General features: G+C 42.4%; 1 protein-coding gene across 2 annotated transcripts in view; it reads left to right on the top strand.

The window, feature by feature from the left end:
* nxn (nucleoredoxin) overlaps window positions 1–16,867 on the top strand; it is a 57,895-nt gene that overhangs the window by 39,667 nt on the left and 1,361 nt on the right. For both annotated transcript variants that reach the window (XM_042413360.1, XM_042413361.1), the window contains exons 2-7: window positions 4,057–4,174; window positions 6,700–6,833; window positions 9,774–9,874; window positions 10,042–10,148; window positions 11,007–11,186; window positions 11,808–11,932. In XM_042413360.1, coding sequence (XP_042269294.1) covers window positions 4,057–4,174; window positions 6,700–6,833; window positions 9,774–9,874; window positions 10,042–10,148; window positions 11,007–11,186; window positions 11,808–11,932 — 765 coding nt within the window. The remainder of the gene's footprint in view (window positions 1–4,056; window positions 4,175–6,699; window positions 6,834–9,773; window positions 9,875–10,041; window positions 10,149–11,006; window positions 11,187–11,807; window positions 11,933–16,867) is intronic.

A 16,867-nucleotide genomic window follows, 5' to 3' on the forward strand; every position in this document is an offset into this window, starting at 1 on the left:
CATATAAACTGGCTACTGCTCTTTTCGACTTTTGTCTGACTGACAGTCAAAAACCAAAGATATAGTTTAAATTCTATATGTGAAAAGCAGCAAATCCTCACATTGTTTTATAAACAAAAAAAATCAGTTATGAAAAAAGTTGGCAATTAATTTGAAAGGAATTTGACAAGGAAAATTTCCTTCCTTGCTGAGAGTTAGATGAGAAGATTGATACCACTTTTAGCAGATGGCTAGCTTAGCTTAGCATTTAAAGTGGAAATGGAGGGGAAACAGCTCGCCTGGCTCCGCCAGAAGGTAACAGAATCCGCCTATCATTACCTCTAAAGCTCACTAATTAACACATTACATATTGTAAAAACAACACATTGTGGTTTTGCAGGGGGAATTACTATTTCTTTCCCTGGCAAAGTCACTTCTCTGCTAGCTGGCAACCTAACGGTGACAACAACACTACAGGAAGTGACTGTGCACCTTCGAGAAATAGATTTTGATACCGTTTGACAGAGGTGGGACAGCTGCTTCCCCCCATTTCCAGTCTTTCTGCTAAGCTAAGGTAACCAGCTGCTGGTGGTAGCTTCATATTTAACACACAAACACGAGAAAGGTATTGATCTTCTCATCTAAATCTTATCTAAGCTTATTTCCAAAAATGTTGAACTGTTCCTTGTAATTGTTTCAGGTCTGCATACAGCAGCACATAACACTTTGTTTTATTAGTCTGTAACATGAGTCATATGATCAAACATATCCTTGACACCAGTTCAACAAGACTGAAGCAGTTTCTCAAGCCAAAGAGTGACGACATATCTGACAGTGTGATTTATGTGTGTTTTTTAGTAAAACATATCATGACACATTCTGTATTTATTGTCTGCGCTATAATAGACAGCCTGCGGCTCTCTACAATGAAACAGTGTTTTGGTGAAATGGATCGCTGTGGCATGTGATTCTCATGTTTTCTATTCACAAGGAGGACAGAAGAGGGAAGAGTGCGCTTTTATTACGAGAGCTATTGTCTTCATTGTTTTCTCCAGTCACGGCGGTACAACCTTTTGCAAATTCCTCACGTATACAGGAGGAAGATTTTTGGATTTACAAGCAGATTCAGCCAAGCCACCGCCTCCAATGACAATGAAATCTCAACACTCAGCTGTCACCACACCAAGGCACACTGAATTCTTGTCTGTCAAGATGCTGAAATCGATTTGACACTTGTTTGTCTGTGACTGACTCCAGTACATGTGGCTGTTGTAGTTACAAGGTCAGTCATCCCCCCCCCCACCCTACAAGCATAACAGCCCTTTCATTCTCAAGGTGGATCCAAACCCTAAAAGGATTCAGCATCTCAGGGCACTCTGATCTGCAGCCAAATCACCAGGCAGAAAAGATTCAAGGATGTAGTAAATTAGTGACAAGACAAAGAGGAGGAATTGCGTGGTTCTGCCTCTCAGATTGTTACACGAATCTCTCAGCTGCTCTCTTGATGCTGCAGCATTAGAGAGCACTGATAGGATTTAAAAAGCCTCAGATTTGGTACACACATCCTCCCCTACTCTAAATATCACTGTGCTTCAGTTATTTAAATATGATCATAGACAATGTACATTAGGTGACAGATTTTGGCAGACTCTTCCACCACCAATTTGAAATAGAATTCATGTCCCACTCAGGATGAGCCATCATTAGGTTTTAATTCGTCTAATACTTAAAGAGTACATATTATGCTTTTTGTGATTTTATTGTTGTTTATATGTCTGTGTTAAACATAGTCAAAGTTCCCAACTTGAGGTGAACGTATGTAGAAATGCTCCCTGCAAGTCAAATACTCAAGCTTCAGACTGCTCTGAATGCTCTGGTTGCAACAGTTTTTTCTACATTGCCGATGAGCTGATGTTGGCTCGTCACACATGCCCATAAACAGCCGTCTGTTCTTGTTGCTAAGGGTTTTCAATGTGTTGTTTGCATTGTCCACTCTCATATTTCAGATCAGATCATATGCCAAGATCTTTGCAAACTTCTTCTTTTAACTCCCAGCAGACTAGGCACAGGAAGTGCATTGCCGCCTCACACCGGTTAAAACCAACAACGCATTTGGTCTTTGCAAACAGAAATGATATATGTGTTTATTGCATATAGAGCGGGTAAGTGAAATCCGATCATAAGTGGTCACTCGAGACGCATGTGGAGACACATTCTAATGCCAGGGGTGAACTGACGTACTTAGAGCTGTCCACTTGTGATCGGATCACCCAAGACGCATGTTAATGCCAGGTGTGAACAGAGCTTCTCACACTCGTCCAGCTAAATCCGGCATTCAATCTCACATCGTCAGCCTGGGTGACAGCAGGCAGCAGAGTGAAATGGCTGCAAATGCAATGTCGAGCACGTTAAATTTTGGAGACAGTCACAGTTAATGCCCCTAACCCCATCAATTTGTGAGCAGAGATTGAGTTTCCAGAGCAGCGTGGAGCATGTGGTAAAACTGTTGACTGTGGCAGACACTGAATTTTGCTTTTTGAGGGACTTCCAGACCAACATAGTCAGAAGGCTCCAGGTCGTCTTGTCCATGGGACAGAACGTCTGACCTCCCCTTGTCAGAGAGTGCCTGTGGTTGACCTCTAGTCACACATGTTGTCATACACTCACCAAAGTGGGGGACACACATTATGAGTAAAACATACTCTCTCCTCTTTTATTCAATCTGCATTTCAGAGTCTTCGACGTACTCGGCTCCTGCAGTGAAGTCACTGTTTTCACAAAAAAAAAAAGAGCAACAAAAGGTTTTCATCAACCTGGAGCTCAACGGTAACCAAACTCCAGGCTTACTTCACTGAGCCCTGAGGAGAGCAGTGTTCACTTCATTAGGCTCTTAGAATAACTAGAGCAGCATCCAGACAGCACAAATCATTATATTATATCAGTACTGTGTTTGACTTGGTACAGCATGTAATAAATTAGATGGCAGAATAAAATATGCGTTTGTTTGGCAAAGATGAAGTAACTGATCCCTTTTTAAGCACTTTTACAATGTTGAAATATGTCTCTCCTTTGCATACTGTAATTCCCAGCAGTCTTTTATGGTATTTTGATCCAAGAACCAGGTGAACCGGGAAGAGAAGGGAGAAGAAACACACACTGCACAGTACTCAGAAAAATCAGTCTTTTGCTTGGCCATTAAACTGCTGCATCTCAAAGACACAATAGTTTTCTGGAGGCGGTGTTCCTTCTCCTTTCTGAACGTTCTGATACAGGATTTCATGCCGAGGGATCTCCTTCTGTAGTTGCTGAAGCAGCAACATTGCACAGTACCGAATTGCTGCTCTTTACAAGACATGGCTATCACGACTCTTCCCTCTGATATGGAAAGTGAGTCTCAGATATGTGAAATGCTTGATCTGCTCTTTGATGTGAAGGACTACACCAATCTCCTAACTCTATAAATAGCGTCAGTTCATGCACAGAGTTCTGTTCGTAAAGAGTATTTTCTAACTTTATGAGGCTATGTTATCAACTTCTCATATAGGAGGTATTACAACTAGATTTAAGGCCAACGGGCGATCATAAATGCCTGTTAAAGTGTGAATCATATATCCAAAATGCTCCAATAATTCACAGCACTCAACACTCAGAAACACTTTTCATGCTGCAGAGCAAAAGCCGTGTTTTCTGCATCCTCCTCACCCCCATTTGCTCTTATTCATGACACAGCAGGGACAGCAGGAGTTTGCTCCGATTCAGCCTCTTTAAAATTAGATCACCCCTACAGCGGTGTGATTCTCACTCTCCACTAAATCAACTCAGGGCCGACTGCACTCCTCATCCTACAAGTCTCTCGAGTCTCTTATGTAACAGAGAGGGTTTGCATCTTATAAAATTCATATGGTGCTCAGCTGACATTTGTTTTGTTTATACTGTAGCATTTCAGGTGCTCTGAAGACATAATTTTACAGTTTTTCCAGCTCTGAAACTGAAATAAATCTGAATGTGGTTTTTGGGGTCTTTCCATTCACTTTTTTTCCTCCTCCAACTTTTGCTCTCATCCTTTTCTCTCTGCAGATGAAGCTGTGGAACAAGTACAAGGTGACCAGTATCCCATCTCTGGTGTTTGTGGATGCAGCTACGGGGAAGGTGGTGTGTCGAAACGGTTTACTGGTGGTCAGAGATGACCCCAAAGGTGAGACTGGCAGCATCCTCAACCCCACACACACATACAAACATGCAAACACACACACACACACACACACACTTTGTGGTATGGTACATCCTGCTGATTTATTTTATTTCTTAACCTCGAGCTCTGACCTTAATCCTCTTTGCTAAATGGTTAACCTTAACCCCAACCGCCAACCATTCAACCCTAAATATCTCTTGTGTAATGAGGTAATAAGAAGACATTCGAGGGTCATGAGGACAGAGGAGCATAAATCAATTTCTCACACACTTTGTCTCTCATACCAGTCTAAACCCGCATTCTTCAACATTGCCAAACAGTAACAAACTCAACTTCACTCCCTCAGGGTTCAGATAAGACTCTCTAACTATTAATGTTACACTCTCAACTGCCCGCCCGCCCCCATTCCCACCCATAAAACAACAGCTGGCAAGAATAAAGTTCCCCTGAGGCAGATAACAATTATAATCCTGCACTTTACTACCTCAGCAATATCCACCTGACCAATGTACAGTGTAGTATAGCATATTAATATTATTGAACAGTATATATTAAGCAAATAGTACATTTTTATATGTTTTTTATATTTTATATGTTAGTCTATTATATAATTAAGCCATTAATTGTATTTGTTTCTTCTACCTACCTCATTGTTTTTGCATTTTGCGGTTTATGTTAAGTGGCTGCTGTAGCACTGTAATTTCCCTTTGGGATAATTAAAGTACTCTATCTAATCTATCTATCTATCTTATAATAGTCACAGTGCTGTAAGTGATTGAAGTATTGATAATCCAACTAAAAATAAATAATTTACGACAATATATCATAGAGTTTAGTTACACAACATAAAATTAGAGTAAGATAAACTTGAGAAATCAAAATAAACCAAACCGTATTGTTTACAGTAACCAAAGCTGCACTTACAAACACTGAGACACGACACACATGTTGATTGTCTGTAATGATATTTGCCAAATGCTTGGTCAGAGTTCGCTGTGGAGATACTGCAGTGCCACATCATTGAGAATTTGGCCAAAACATTTTTGCAATAACACCCCCCCCCTCCACGTTTGTGTTGACACTTCCGTAATTATGGTGCTGCATGAATGTTATAGCGTGTCCATGTCTCACTCCCTCATCTGCAAACCTATAATTTCTGCACTTTGAAGTGGAGACAGAGAATTAACAAGAGCGGGCTTGCATTCCTTTCCTGTACAGAGAGGACGTCCTCTCCTCTGTGTCTGAGAAGATCTCAACACTTTAAAACGCTGCTCTTCATACCCATATTAGTCATGTGAGAAGGGAGAATAGCGGCACTATGGCGGCACAGCAGAGAAGCGGAATGGATTTTGCACGAGGACTGTGACAGAGTACGCTGTCTGGCTAATGAAAGCCAGTCCAAGCCTGCAGTATTATTTCCATGATTCATTAAATGTACTTCCAAACTAGATGTGGCTAGAAAAGAGATTAATCTCTGGCCTCAGTAGCAAAGATGAGCATTTGATTATGCCAGGATTTTCTAACAATACGTCCTCTTTCAAAGGAAACACTAGGTTATAGCTTTAGTTTCCTCATGTATATCTCTTAATTTAGCTATATCTATTAACAGTATGTATATTTTTTTTAAAAGACAGACTGAGAGCAGTTCCTGACATGACAAATCAATTCATCGACGGTTAGAGGTGGAAAAGGACAGTAAAAGTTTGCAGAACATGGAGGCTGGGAGGGGCGGGGGAATGATTCGGGACCCTGTGCCTTTCACTGTCGATGAAAAGCCTGACTTGAGTGGCGGCAGACTAGCCTGCAGCATAAAGATGGAGTGCACTTTTACAATCAGGACGACAATAAAAGGCCGCGCCAGCGCAGTGCAGACGTGTCATTCCTGCCTAATGAAGCCCTAGACAACCGCGCTCACATAAAGAGGCCATTATGAACCAGGCATACAAGGTTTTATTTATGATTACCCCCTTTTTAATTCTGCTGAACCAAATGCATCTCTAGAGCTTGAGGGTAACAATGAAGACACCTTGAAAAGGAAATGAAAGTGTGAAAGAGAGTGGGAGGGAAGTATTTCTGGCAGCCTTCATTTGCTTGAGAGGCATAGCTTTCAGTCATCATTAAAACCAGATTTTGCATCTGTTGTGTGTTCCCAAAAGCAGATGACAGCAGTCACAAAAAAAGCCTGCAAGTGATGTATGCATGACAAGTGAACATGACTTTGATTTCTAATAGCCATGACACAGACAGAAAAAGTGCCTGTTGTTCTTCTACTTGCCTGAAACATGTTTCTCACTATGCTAGACACACAGTTCCAAGGATGACAATGTTGGTTGGTCGCCAGTCGGTCCACCACTTTGGTTCAGTCTAAAGTATTTTAACAGCTATCGACTGCCATGAAATTTTATAGAGACAGACTCTCCAGAGGATGAATCCTAATGATTTTGATGATCCCTGACTTTTCCTCTAGCGTCTAGTGTTTTCTCTAATCGTTCTTTTCCCCTCTACTTCCCCACTGTACCCTTTCCCAGGCCTGGAGTTCCCCTGGGGGCCGAAGCCATTTGCGGAGGTGGTGGCAGGGCCTCTGCTAAGGAACAACAGGCAGACAACAGACAGCAGCTCTCTGGAGGGACACTACGTGGGAGTGTACTTCTCAGCACACTGGGTGAGTGTGGAGGGCAGAGAAAGAGGACAAAGAAACCACATTAGAGGTCCTGATTTTTACCTCTCTGGCCCCCCAACTCTGTCAAAACATTCAGGTCTCTGTGAGAAGAAAGGGTAGCAGCGGCAGAGCAGGAAGAGGTAGAGCAGTAGTCGAAACAGATAAGAGAGAGGAGCAGAAGGGTGGAGGTGACTTTAATGTGTTGTTGTGTTTACATTAATGGTGATTAACTATCCCTGTCAATCCTTTTACTACCACCTCTGGGCCTTTTTATGAAGTAAGCAGCAGTCACCACACCCCAATGACATCAGGCTATTGTCTCTTTCTGTGCTGGGCCTGTTGATAGCCAGTGAAGGTCGTGACTCAGTGATGCATGAAAGGCATCATATTATCCGTGGACTGTTCCTGATGAGATGCAACGTAAGCCACTGAGACTAGTCAGCACAGCAGCTGCCAATGCCTCTGCCTCAGAGACCAGCTTGTGAGATTTGTGACGCCTGAAGGTTGGCTCAAACCTCAGACCCATACGAGATTGAAAAGGACAAGTCACAAAAGCCATTATAGGAGTTTATTTGCGGTGTTTTTACACCACATTCCCCCCAGTTACTCATGTAAATCTATCCGCTATTAAAGTCTTTGTACAAATATGAAATGCCAGCACCTGGCCTCAGCATCCATTTACACAGAAATGTTGTTAAGTTTTTCCCCTAATGTTCTAGGGACCTGAAATGGCCCATGGCAGGGAAACATAACCTACAGTATATTTCACAGTGCATTTGCTTTTTATGCTTGCATCGTTAGGGAATTATATTTTACAACACAACTTCAGTTTAAAACCAAGTTCAGTTAGACACACTAGCAAACAAAAGCCCACATACAGCTTTGCAGTGATGTACCATTGACGCCACACTGTGTAAAGTATAATGAGCATAAAACACAGCATACAGTGTTTACCTCTATGGCAACCGAGCAAGAAGTCCATTAATGAGCAGAGAATTGATTAAGGCTTTGTGCTTCCCACTCTTATTCCCACCATCCATTTTGTTGGTATGATTGTGTATGACTGGATCAATGAAAGTGCTTGACATACTGTATCCACTATAATCAACTTGAATGATGATGAATTATGCACTTAGTCAATAAATTGGAATAGGCGATGTACTTTACTACATACTGTATGTGATGAAATTATGAGAACCAAAATAATGTGCAACCTAAAAAAAATTAAAGGTACACTAATCAATATTTTTATATTAACAACAGATCACATGACTACCTGTATGTCAAAGGGGTCACTCACAGTAATTAACCCACAGAGAATTATCACTCAACTGTAGCTCTGCGGATCTTAATAGCATCTTTTAGCTGATTGTGTTGGTTTTCTGGCCCACAACTTTGCTATTTTGGTTCAGTCTCATAGTGTCATTTTTAGCTGCTGCTGGCAGGTTCTAGTAAAAAAGCTCTAAAAATGAACAGTACACTACCTGCCCAGCACCAAACAGCTGAATGCCATTTCAGGTTTAACTCGCTGGTGAACATCAAACAGTGGAGCATTTAGCTGCTAAATGTTTGTTAGCCATATCAACTTTCTGAGGTATGAGGCCGCGTTCAGACCAAATCCAGCAATGCAGCACTTCCACGCAGAGTTCTGCAGAAGTGTGGGCGTGTCACTATATGGTCCATATGTGTGACATATCTGATTGTACCACAAGTAGAAATACTAACCAGAAATTTCAACTTGCAACACAATACAACACCAAGCGAGTGCATGGCAATTTACGTCTTTGTACTCCCTCATTGTAGGTTTGTACAGCTCATCACAGCAGTGATGGGTCTCTCTTCCATCTACACAGGTCCTCGGTAAACAGCAGAGTAATACAATGCTACATGGTAAACAAGGTTCTTCTTTCCGTCAGCGCCTTTGGTCTGATTGCCCGCTTATGTGATTGGCCAGTGTAGCGCCTTGGCGGGTGACATCACGTTGCAGTCCAGCAAAAGTTGAGCCTGGTTCAACTTCTTTGTTGGTCAGCCGCTGCGGTTTTTCACTGAGCTGTATGTAGTCCCACCCCATTAACGCACTGCCCCCATTCAAATGAATGGGAGGGCTGCTGTTTTTTAAAGCATTGCCGGATTTGGTCTGAACACAGCCTTGTATGTCAGTGTTGCTGCCCCCAAGTGGCCAAAAAAAGCAGTTATTTCAGGTTTAATAATCTGTTAACATCATAACAATATTAAAATCAACATATGTGACCAAGTGCCATTTTTTTATAGATGACTACTGGTGCTTCTATTAGATATTTTGCAACAAAGATAATTTTAGCAGTATTTATTGTTATTTAACTTGTGTTGCTTAACTGCAGCCTTTCAAACCAGGAAAGGGAAATATACAAGCCAATATGATCATGAATACCAAAATACCAAATTATATCTATCTCTAAAACACAAAGGACAGAGTTTTCACAATCTCACTCTTACCAGATAGGAGTTTCTAAAGGCAAACTTCTACCAGGTGGTTTAAAAACTTTCTGTAAATAATCTTGTATTTGCGTTTTACTATATATTCACTACTGGGAAAGCACAGTAAATAGTTTGAAAATGCTGACAGAGAGAATTTAGTGAGCATGAGAGCGCGGTTGGAAGTTAGACTGCTCTGTTTTCCTTCTCGCTGCCATGGCACTCTGATGTCATCTTAATGCCAGCCATACCACCACGCACCCTGCCTGATTGGAGTGTGGGCTCTCTAAACACACACACAGAAAAACAAATACTTTCTCAAGATAGAGTATGACAGCAGGATTAGTGTTTTAAGAGGTCTGTGCTATATATGAAAGAAGCATTTTGTTAAAAGGCGTTTGGTGAGAAAGTATGTGTCATTATGTGTGCTGTATCTTCACTCATTCACTTCCCTTTACATTTTCTTTTTTTGCACTTTCTTTCTCTTAGTGCCCGCCATGCCGCAGTTTGACCCGGGTCTTGGTGGAATCATATCGTACTGTCAAAGAGTCGGGTCAGAAATTTGAGATCGTGTTTGTCAGCGCTGACAGGTAAGATTCACTGTGCCAGAACATAGACCAGATTATATTTATTGACACGCACATCTGTCTCTGTCTGTCAAGGACACAAATAATCTGTTTCCTCCATTCAGCTGTCAATAGACACCACTGAATCAACATCTGTTGTGTTGCTGTTTGGTCCTCTCTACCCACTGTAGGTCAGAGGAGTCCTTTAAGCAGTACTTCAGCGAGATGCCGTGGTTGGCGGTGCCATATTCAGATGAGGCTCGGCGATCACGACTCAACAGACTTTATGGAATACAAGGTATTATACAGCTGCATCCTCCTTATATTGTAATGTTGCTTCAGATGTTCTAGCTCAAAGGAAGAAAGGGTTTTTGTTTTTGTTTTTTTTTTCAATCTGCCTAGCCTAGTTATGTCACGTACTGAAACAGTGGCACAATGGCTGCCAGCTCTCTGTGCTGGGCAGTGAAACAGCAACACAGATTGCCCTGCAGCCTGAGGAATGTGGGCTGGTTATCAAGTTTATTGTCTCATTCACTGCGGAAGTGCTGTGCCTCTCCCTCTGTGCCTCCCTCTCTCTCTCTCCCCTGATTCCCTCCTCTGTGTGTGTGCAGAGGACTGTGGATGAAGTTAGCAAGAGCTGGCTCATGGCCTCTCCTGCAAAGAATGCGAGGAATGCGCAGAGGACGAGTCAACACTGCCCCCCTCCTGCACTCAAACCTCTGCAGTTCATGACGGCCCCCACCTCTGTTGCCTTCAGTCCACATGCGCAGACAAGAACACACTGACTCATGCATTATCTGTGCTCCTGGTTGGTGTCTGTTTCTGATAAAGCTGTTAATAAGGCAAGAAGATCATTATCACAAGGATGGTGAAAGCCAATGAGAAGGGTCAAACAAATCCCTCCTGAATAGAGGGCACATGAGGAGTGAAGCAGACACAGCTGGAGAGAAGTAGAAGTCACCAGAAGGGCAAACACTGGTTAGAAAATGTCTAAAACATCCACACAACAAAAAAAAATCTCAGTGGGAGAGGGAACAGCCTGCGTCATGAAGCAATAATTGGAAGGAAATGACCAAACCACCTCCCGTGTTCTTGCCCATTTCCTCCCCTCCTCTTTTTGTCTTTCTCTCACACATCTTCTTTCTTCCTTCCCCAGGTATTCCCACGCTGATTCTGCTGGACACAGAGGGTCATATGATCACGCGACAGGGCCGCGTGGAGGTGCTGAATGACCCGGAGTGCCGGCTCTTTCCCTGGCACCCCCGGCCCGTGCTCGAGCTCAGCGAGTCCAACGCCGTGCAGCTCCACGAGGGGCCCTGCCTCGTACTGTTTGTGGGTGAGTGGACGGGCATTTATGATGCAGCACAGCTCCACACGGGGCTCTGCTTGGAGCTCTGTGTGCGTGAATGAAGTGGCATTTATGTAAAGCATATTGAATGTCAGACTCTATGGAAAATTCCTCTAGTGTCGAAAGGTCCAAAGGTCTGTGGAAAATGTTTCTAGTATTTATCTATCTATTTATATGGTAATACAGAAGGTGCAAAGAAGAATCATGCAGTAGGTTTGTGAACGGCATTGCAAAAACCACTTTGACCTGAATGCAGGACATTTTGCCATGGCTATTGTGAAGACTGGCAGGAACTAAATGTCAAAGTTGGACATAACAAAACAGGAAAAAAGTAAAGTGTACAGAGATGACCATCAAAATTTGAGACCACCCTTGTGTCTCTTAAGGTCAGACCGGATTGTAAATCAAGTCTGAGACCATCTGTACAGTTACTTTCATCTCTTCACTCATCTGTCTACCAGTCATCACTCCTTCCTTGCCTCCTGTTTCACTCATCTGTGCATTTTCCCTCTTCCAGGTGGCTTCTTGGCATTTATTTCACCCCCTCCATTTTTTTCTGCCTTTTCATACTTTTAACATCTCTCTGTGTCTCTTACTTGGTTTGTTCAGACGCCGAGGAGGAGGGCGAGTTGGAGCCAGCCAAGGAGCTGATTCAACCAATAGCAGAGAAGCTCATGGCCAAGTACAAAGCCAAGGAAGAGGAGACGCCGCTGCTGTTCTTTGTGGCTGGAGAGGTGAGATAAGCCACTCAAAGCCACTTAAGAGAGAGTAAAATGCCATTTCACACAAACTTGCATAGCTCAAGTTGGGGTGTATTTTTGTGTAACATACTGTAACTCATCTGTGAGTGTGCTGTGCTCAGCAATGTGCTTCAGTCATCACATACAGATATTAATATCTTAGACTTTAAAAAGCTTGCTAGACTGACATCAGGCTGACAATTTATACACTGACATGAATTATTTTATATGAACATGTAGCATACCAATCATGTCTGCTAAGCATTCCTTTTTTTTTTTTTAAGAACTGTAACAAAGATATGCAACATGAGCATTTGGAGTCATGTTTCTGTCCACCTAGCAAAAGAAAGGCCAATATTCACTCTTCTTTTAGCTCTGTTTTTGGTTTCTAACAACTTCTGAGAAAAATATCGGACTCTTTAGCTGTTCAATGCTTCACTATATGTTCACCAACTAGTCGCTAACTGAAAATGACCCTTTGAGACATTAAAGCTGCAGGTCATAAAACCAAAACAATGAGCTGAAAGATGCTATAAAAGCTCCATAGAGCTGAGGGGATCTCCAGAGTCATGTGATAATTCTCTGTGGATTTATCACTATGAGCGACCCCTTTTACATTACACATAGGCCTTTGGTCATTTGTCTTATGAAAATATTGATCATATCAGGTTTAACATAATGAGTAGTGATATACAGAGATGCACTGACTACAGATGTTGAAGATAATCCACACAAAATGAAGAAAAGCAAGAAATCAGCAACCTCCAGCATATCTTATGCAGTTCTGTATTGTAATTTCCTACTTATCAGCCTACACCTATAGTAATATATCTGCAACCAACACCTCTGCAATTGTTGAAATGACAGCATTAGAGGCCCCTTTTTGAGCCTCTTGAACCTGCAACAGTTCAAGAGGCTCCTATCTATGACCCAGGATTCAACTAGGTGCCTCTACCATGATGGGTTGAACCAGAGCATGTCAGCAGATTTGCTCTGCTCCCCTACACTGCCTCCAAATCATCCATCCATCTCCTACTTTATCTCCTCCCATATCTCTCCTGCGTGGGACGAACCGTGCAGTTTTCATAACTCATGTTATCTCATGTTGTTCTGTCTCGACCTTTCCAGGACTGTTGGAGTTAGCAGCAGCAGCAGACATAATTACCAGATTAGCTGCCTCTCGTCAGTTCCCCTGCTCTCTGCCCTCCAGCTTCCCCTTTCCTCCCAGTTCTCTATGCCCAGTAGTCCAGGAGGACAGCACTGGTTTCTCGTGTCATACACCAAGGGCAGGCTCAGGTTTCAGACCATGGGGCATGCACATGTGTTAACTGTCTAACCCTGTGTGTGTCTATCCAAGGCTGCTCCACCCTGATGTCAGCCTTGAAATGTCATTGACATGTGTACACAGAACAGCTTTAAGTCTACAGAAAGACGAGAGTTGACATGATACTTTTTTCATATTGTTCATTGTGCGCTTGCCAATATTTATTTGACCTAACACAAAGCAGCATTGTTGCACTGGAGCTCAGAAGTGTCCTGTGCTTAAGCTGCAGTCTAGGTTTGCTTTGTTTCCCTTGTGGCACATACGCTAAGCCAGATATTTTTACATCCATGTAGCGCAGGTTTAATTTCCTGGCTCAAGCTCAACCGGCTATGAAATCACCAGGTTTCATTTCCAGCTTGGGTTCATGGTCAAGATATCACTTCCTGTCTTGGGCGCTGTATGCTGTCGTTCAGAGACCAGCGCTTCCAGGCTCTGGGCTCAGACTCCTGCACCTTGGCCTGGGTTAGCCCTGGTAGTCGCACGCTCCTTGCCAGGCCAGCTGCTGGGTTTTCTGTGTCCATGAGACAGCAGTATGTTGGCAGTCTCTCAGGGGGAGCCCAGGCTTTGCCTAATGACACAGGATCTTCTTACCCTACTGAAAAAAAACTATAGGGAGCAGTTTACTAATTTATAAATGCAGAACGAAAGATCTTTTGTTCTTTCATTCTGCTGTGTACCGGCTGTTGCATACAAAATGAACACTAGCAGTATTATCCAGTCACATAAGACTTGAACAGATTTTTGTGGGAAGCAGTCGTCTGTGATTATGCTCTACAAGGCTTTGTTTCCCCGTGTTTGATTTTTGTGTGTGTGTGTCCTAAACAGAATTATTGCTTTGACTCTGGATTACAATGGTTTGCATTATACACTCCAGGGCTGCCTCATGAGCAGTTATTTAATTCTAAACACATTGAAAGTTTCTTGTTTCTTGTATTAGCTACAAAAAATGCAGTGAAAATAAGCTGGCCTAATCACTACAGCTTATGTACTTTTTTATGTAGGCTTACATATACAAATCATGCCTTTATCTATTTATTTTTAGCCACACTGGCTCTATCGGCTCTGTCAGTCAGTCTGTCCACTCCTGAATGAATCCTAATGACTTTGGTGATCTGCTGACTTTTCCTCTAGCGCCACCATGAAGTTGACATTTGTGGATTTGAGGGAAATGTCGACAATGATTTGATGCATTTCCATGGAATTTGGTTCAGACATCCATGTTCCCCTCAGAATCCTTTAACTTTTTAGCCAGCACCATCATTAGATCAAAATTTCTATTTGTTCAATACTTATATTTATGAAGAAATATCTGGAAAAACCAGTAACATTCCTATCCCATGATGGCGAAATATATAAATATGTATACCAGTATGTAGGTCATGAGTGGTGCTGCTCATTTTCTTTTAGAATAACATAAAAAAAATCCTGCCATCATCAGTTTATTTTTATCTTGGCCAAAAAGTTTTGTATTTCATGTAGCTTGAGAGATGTTCTTTAGTTGTATAATCTCTTCCACTCTATCCCTATTTTGGAGCAAAAACTAAAACAACACACTCAAAATAAAATGGTTGCAGCTCCTGAACCACAGTGACTATATGCAGTAATAAGGTCTTGCCGGAAAGGAAGCCTCCCAAAGAGTCAGTCAAAGTGTCTCCTTTGTTGTCTAAATAACTGCCTGTGTTTTTGTCTGTAAAAGTTGAGGGCAGTATGAGACTGTAAACTAAATACCTGTGAATACCTGCCTCGAATTTGAAGAACACAGTATGACTGTTTTAGTGTTTGTTTTTTGTTTTTTGTTTTCTTTTTCATGATAAGGTCTAGGCGGATTTCCAAGGACATTTGGAGACTCCATAGGTCTTCCTGATTACAGCAAAACCACAAGAAAGGGAGAGAGGGACAACTAGTGGACACCTCTGTTCTAACATAGTTAATGAGGTTAAATCTGCTGAGTATTTATCACATACTTGTGAACACTAGGCAATGATGCTTTAATTTTCAGTATGTCCTATAGCACTATAGACTGATGTGCTATAGGGAATAAAAAGGGCAGCTTTGGGTTTTAAGGCACCGAGGTCCCTGGTTCGAGTCGGGCTGGGTACCTTCATTACTCGGCGTTCCCCATCTCTCTCCCCTCATATCCTGTCACCCCTCTACTGTTTTCTCTTTAATATAGTACATTCAAAGATAATATTCAAAATTTCATTCCTCAAGATATCAAAGCCGGTCAGTTTGATGGACGCGGCCCCGCATCCGAGACCAGTGGGGAGCTTTGTTATCATTATCAGTTCAGGTCTTATCACACGGTCATCGTCTGTGAAATGCCACAGTGCATCAATAATCAGAATAAGCCTGACATGGCCCAGCAGGTTGCACACAGTAAACACACGCTGAGCCTTATCACAGCAGAGAGTGCAGGCTATAGCAAAGAGGCCCTTTGTCTTTTTTTTGTTCTGAGCCAAGCTGCGGGGTGGGGAAGGGAGGCGGAGGGGGGGGGGGGGGGGGGTCCTCTGGAATGGCTGCACCTCAGTTTACACAAGCCACACAAAAGAAGATGCATGACTTCCTACGGAGGCGAAGGCCAAAGCAGAGATTATATCTCCTCATATCGTAGAGGCTGGAAAGGCCACGATGACAGATTTCGGAATTTCTCTCTGTGTGGTTTCTTTACACCGTGTGTCCAGATGATCTGTGATCTACGTATCGTACGGCTGCAAGAGAGGGAAGCAAGGGAGAGATTTTATTTGTAGTAGGAGAATAAAGCAGTATTTCTCTCATAACAGCATTGTCCATAGTGACAGTTTACATCTGTGAGTATTAAGTGGTCAATGCATAGTGATTTGCAGTGTAATAAAATGGGCTCCGTTCAGAGGAAGTTAGCTCCCTACAACAAAATACCACAGTGCAACTCATCTATTCCATCTGTTAGCAGTTTTGCAAAGTAGAGGTCACAGACTTCATCTTGGCATACTTATCCTTTTTAGGTAGCAGTACAGCCAAGCTATTCAATGAGAAGTCTTGAGAGCTGATTGTGTGGTTTCATCCATTTAGCAAGAATAGCTGTGGATTTTGTGATAAAAGGGAGAACACAACAGCGAGGCTTGAGTGTGAGAATATGTTGCAGGAAATCCATCCAAAGTCGCTCTCTCTTTGACTTTGTTTTGACATATGAATCAGTATCTAACTATTAACATCAGAGGCTCTCCTGCTATGAAGCCCAACTCTTTGTTTTAGTGCCACCCTCTGGCCCTTTCTTGTTAGTTCTGCATTTTCAACATAATCTTTTCCATATGATACTGATCTTTAATCTTCGCAACTCTCCCTCTGAGCCAGCGAGCTTAGCGGAGGGGAAACCAGGTCATGCTGTCATGAGGAGCGGAGAATGTCTCAAATGATAGTAGCGGTAGAGGAGTATCCCATTTAAATCCCATTTAATAAGTGAACTGTTTGACCTTACAAAACATAGCGCATGAAATCCATTTGACTCAGAGAAGATATGACTGGAATAATGGATCTCTGTCAAGGTAGGAATGCCAACTCCAGATTCAAGCCTGCCTGGAACTGAAGCTGAATTGCGAAACAGTGTAATTTCTTATTTAGTCTCACTA

Source organism: Thunnus maccoyii, chromosome 6, assembly GCF_910596095.1.
Source record: "Thunnus maccoyii chromosome 6, fThuMac1.1, whole genome shotgun sequence".
NCBI lineage: Eukaryota > Metazoa > Chordata > Actinopteri > Scombriformes > Scombridae > Thunnus > Thunnus maccoyii.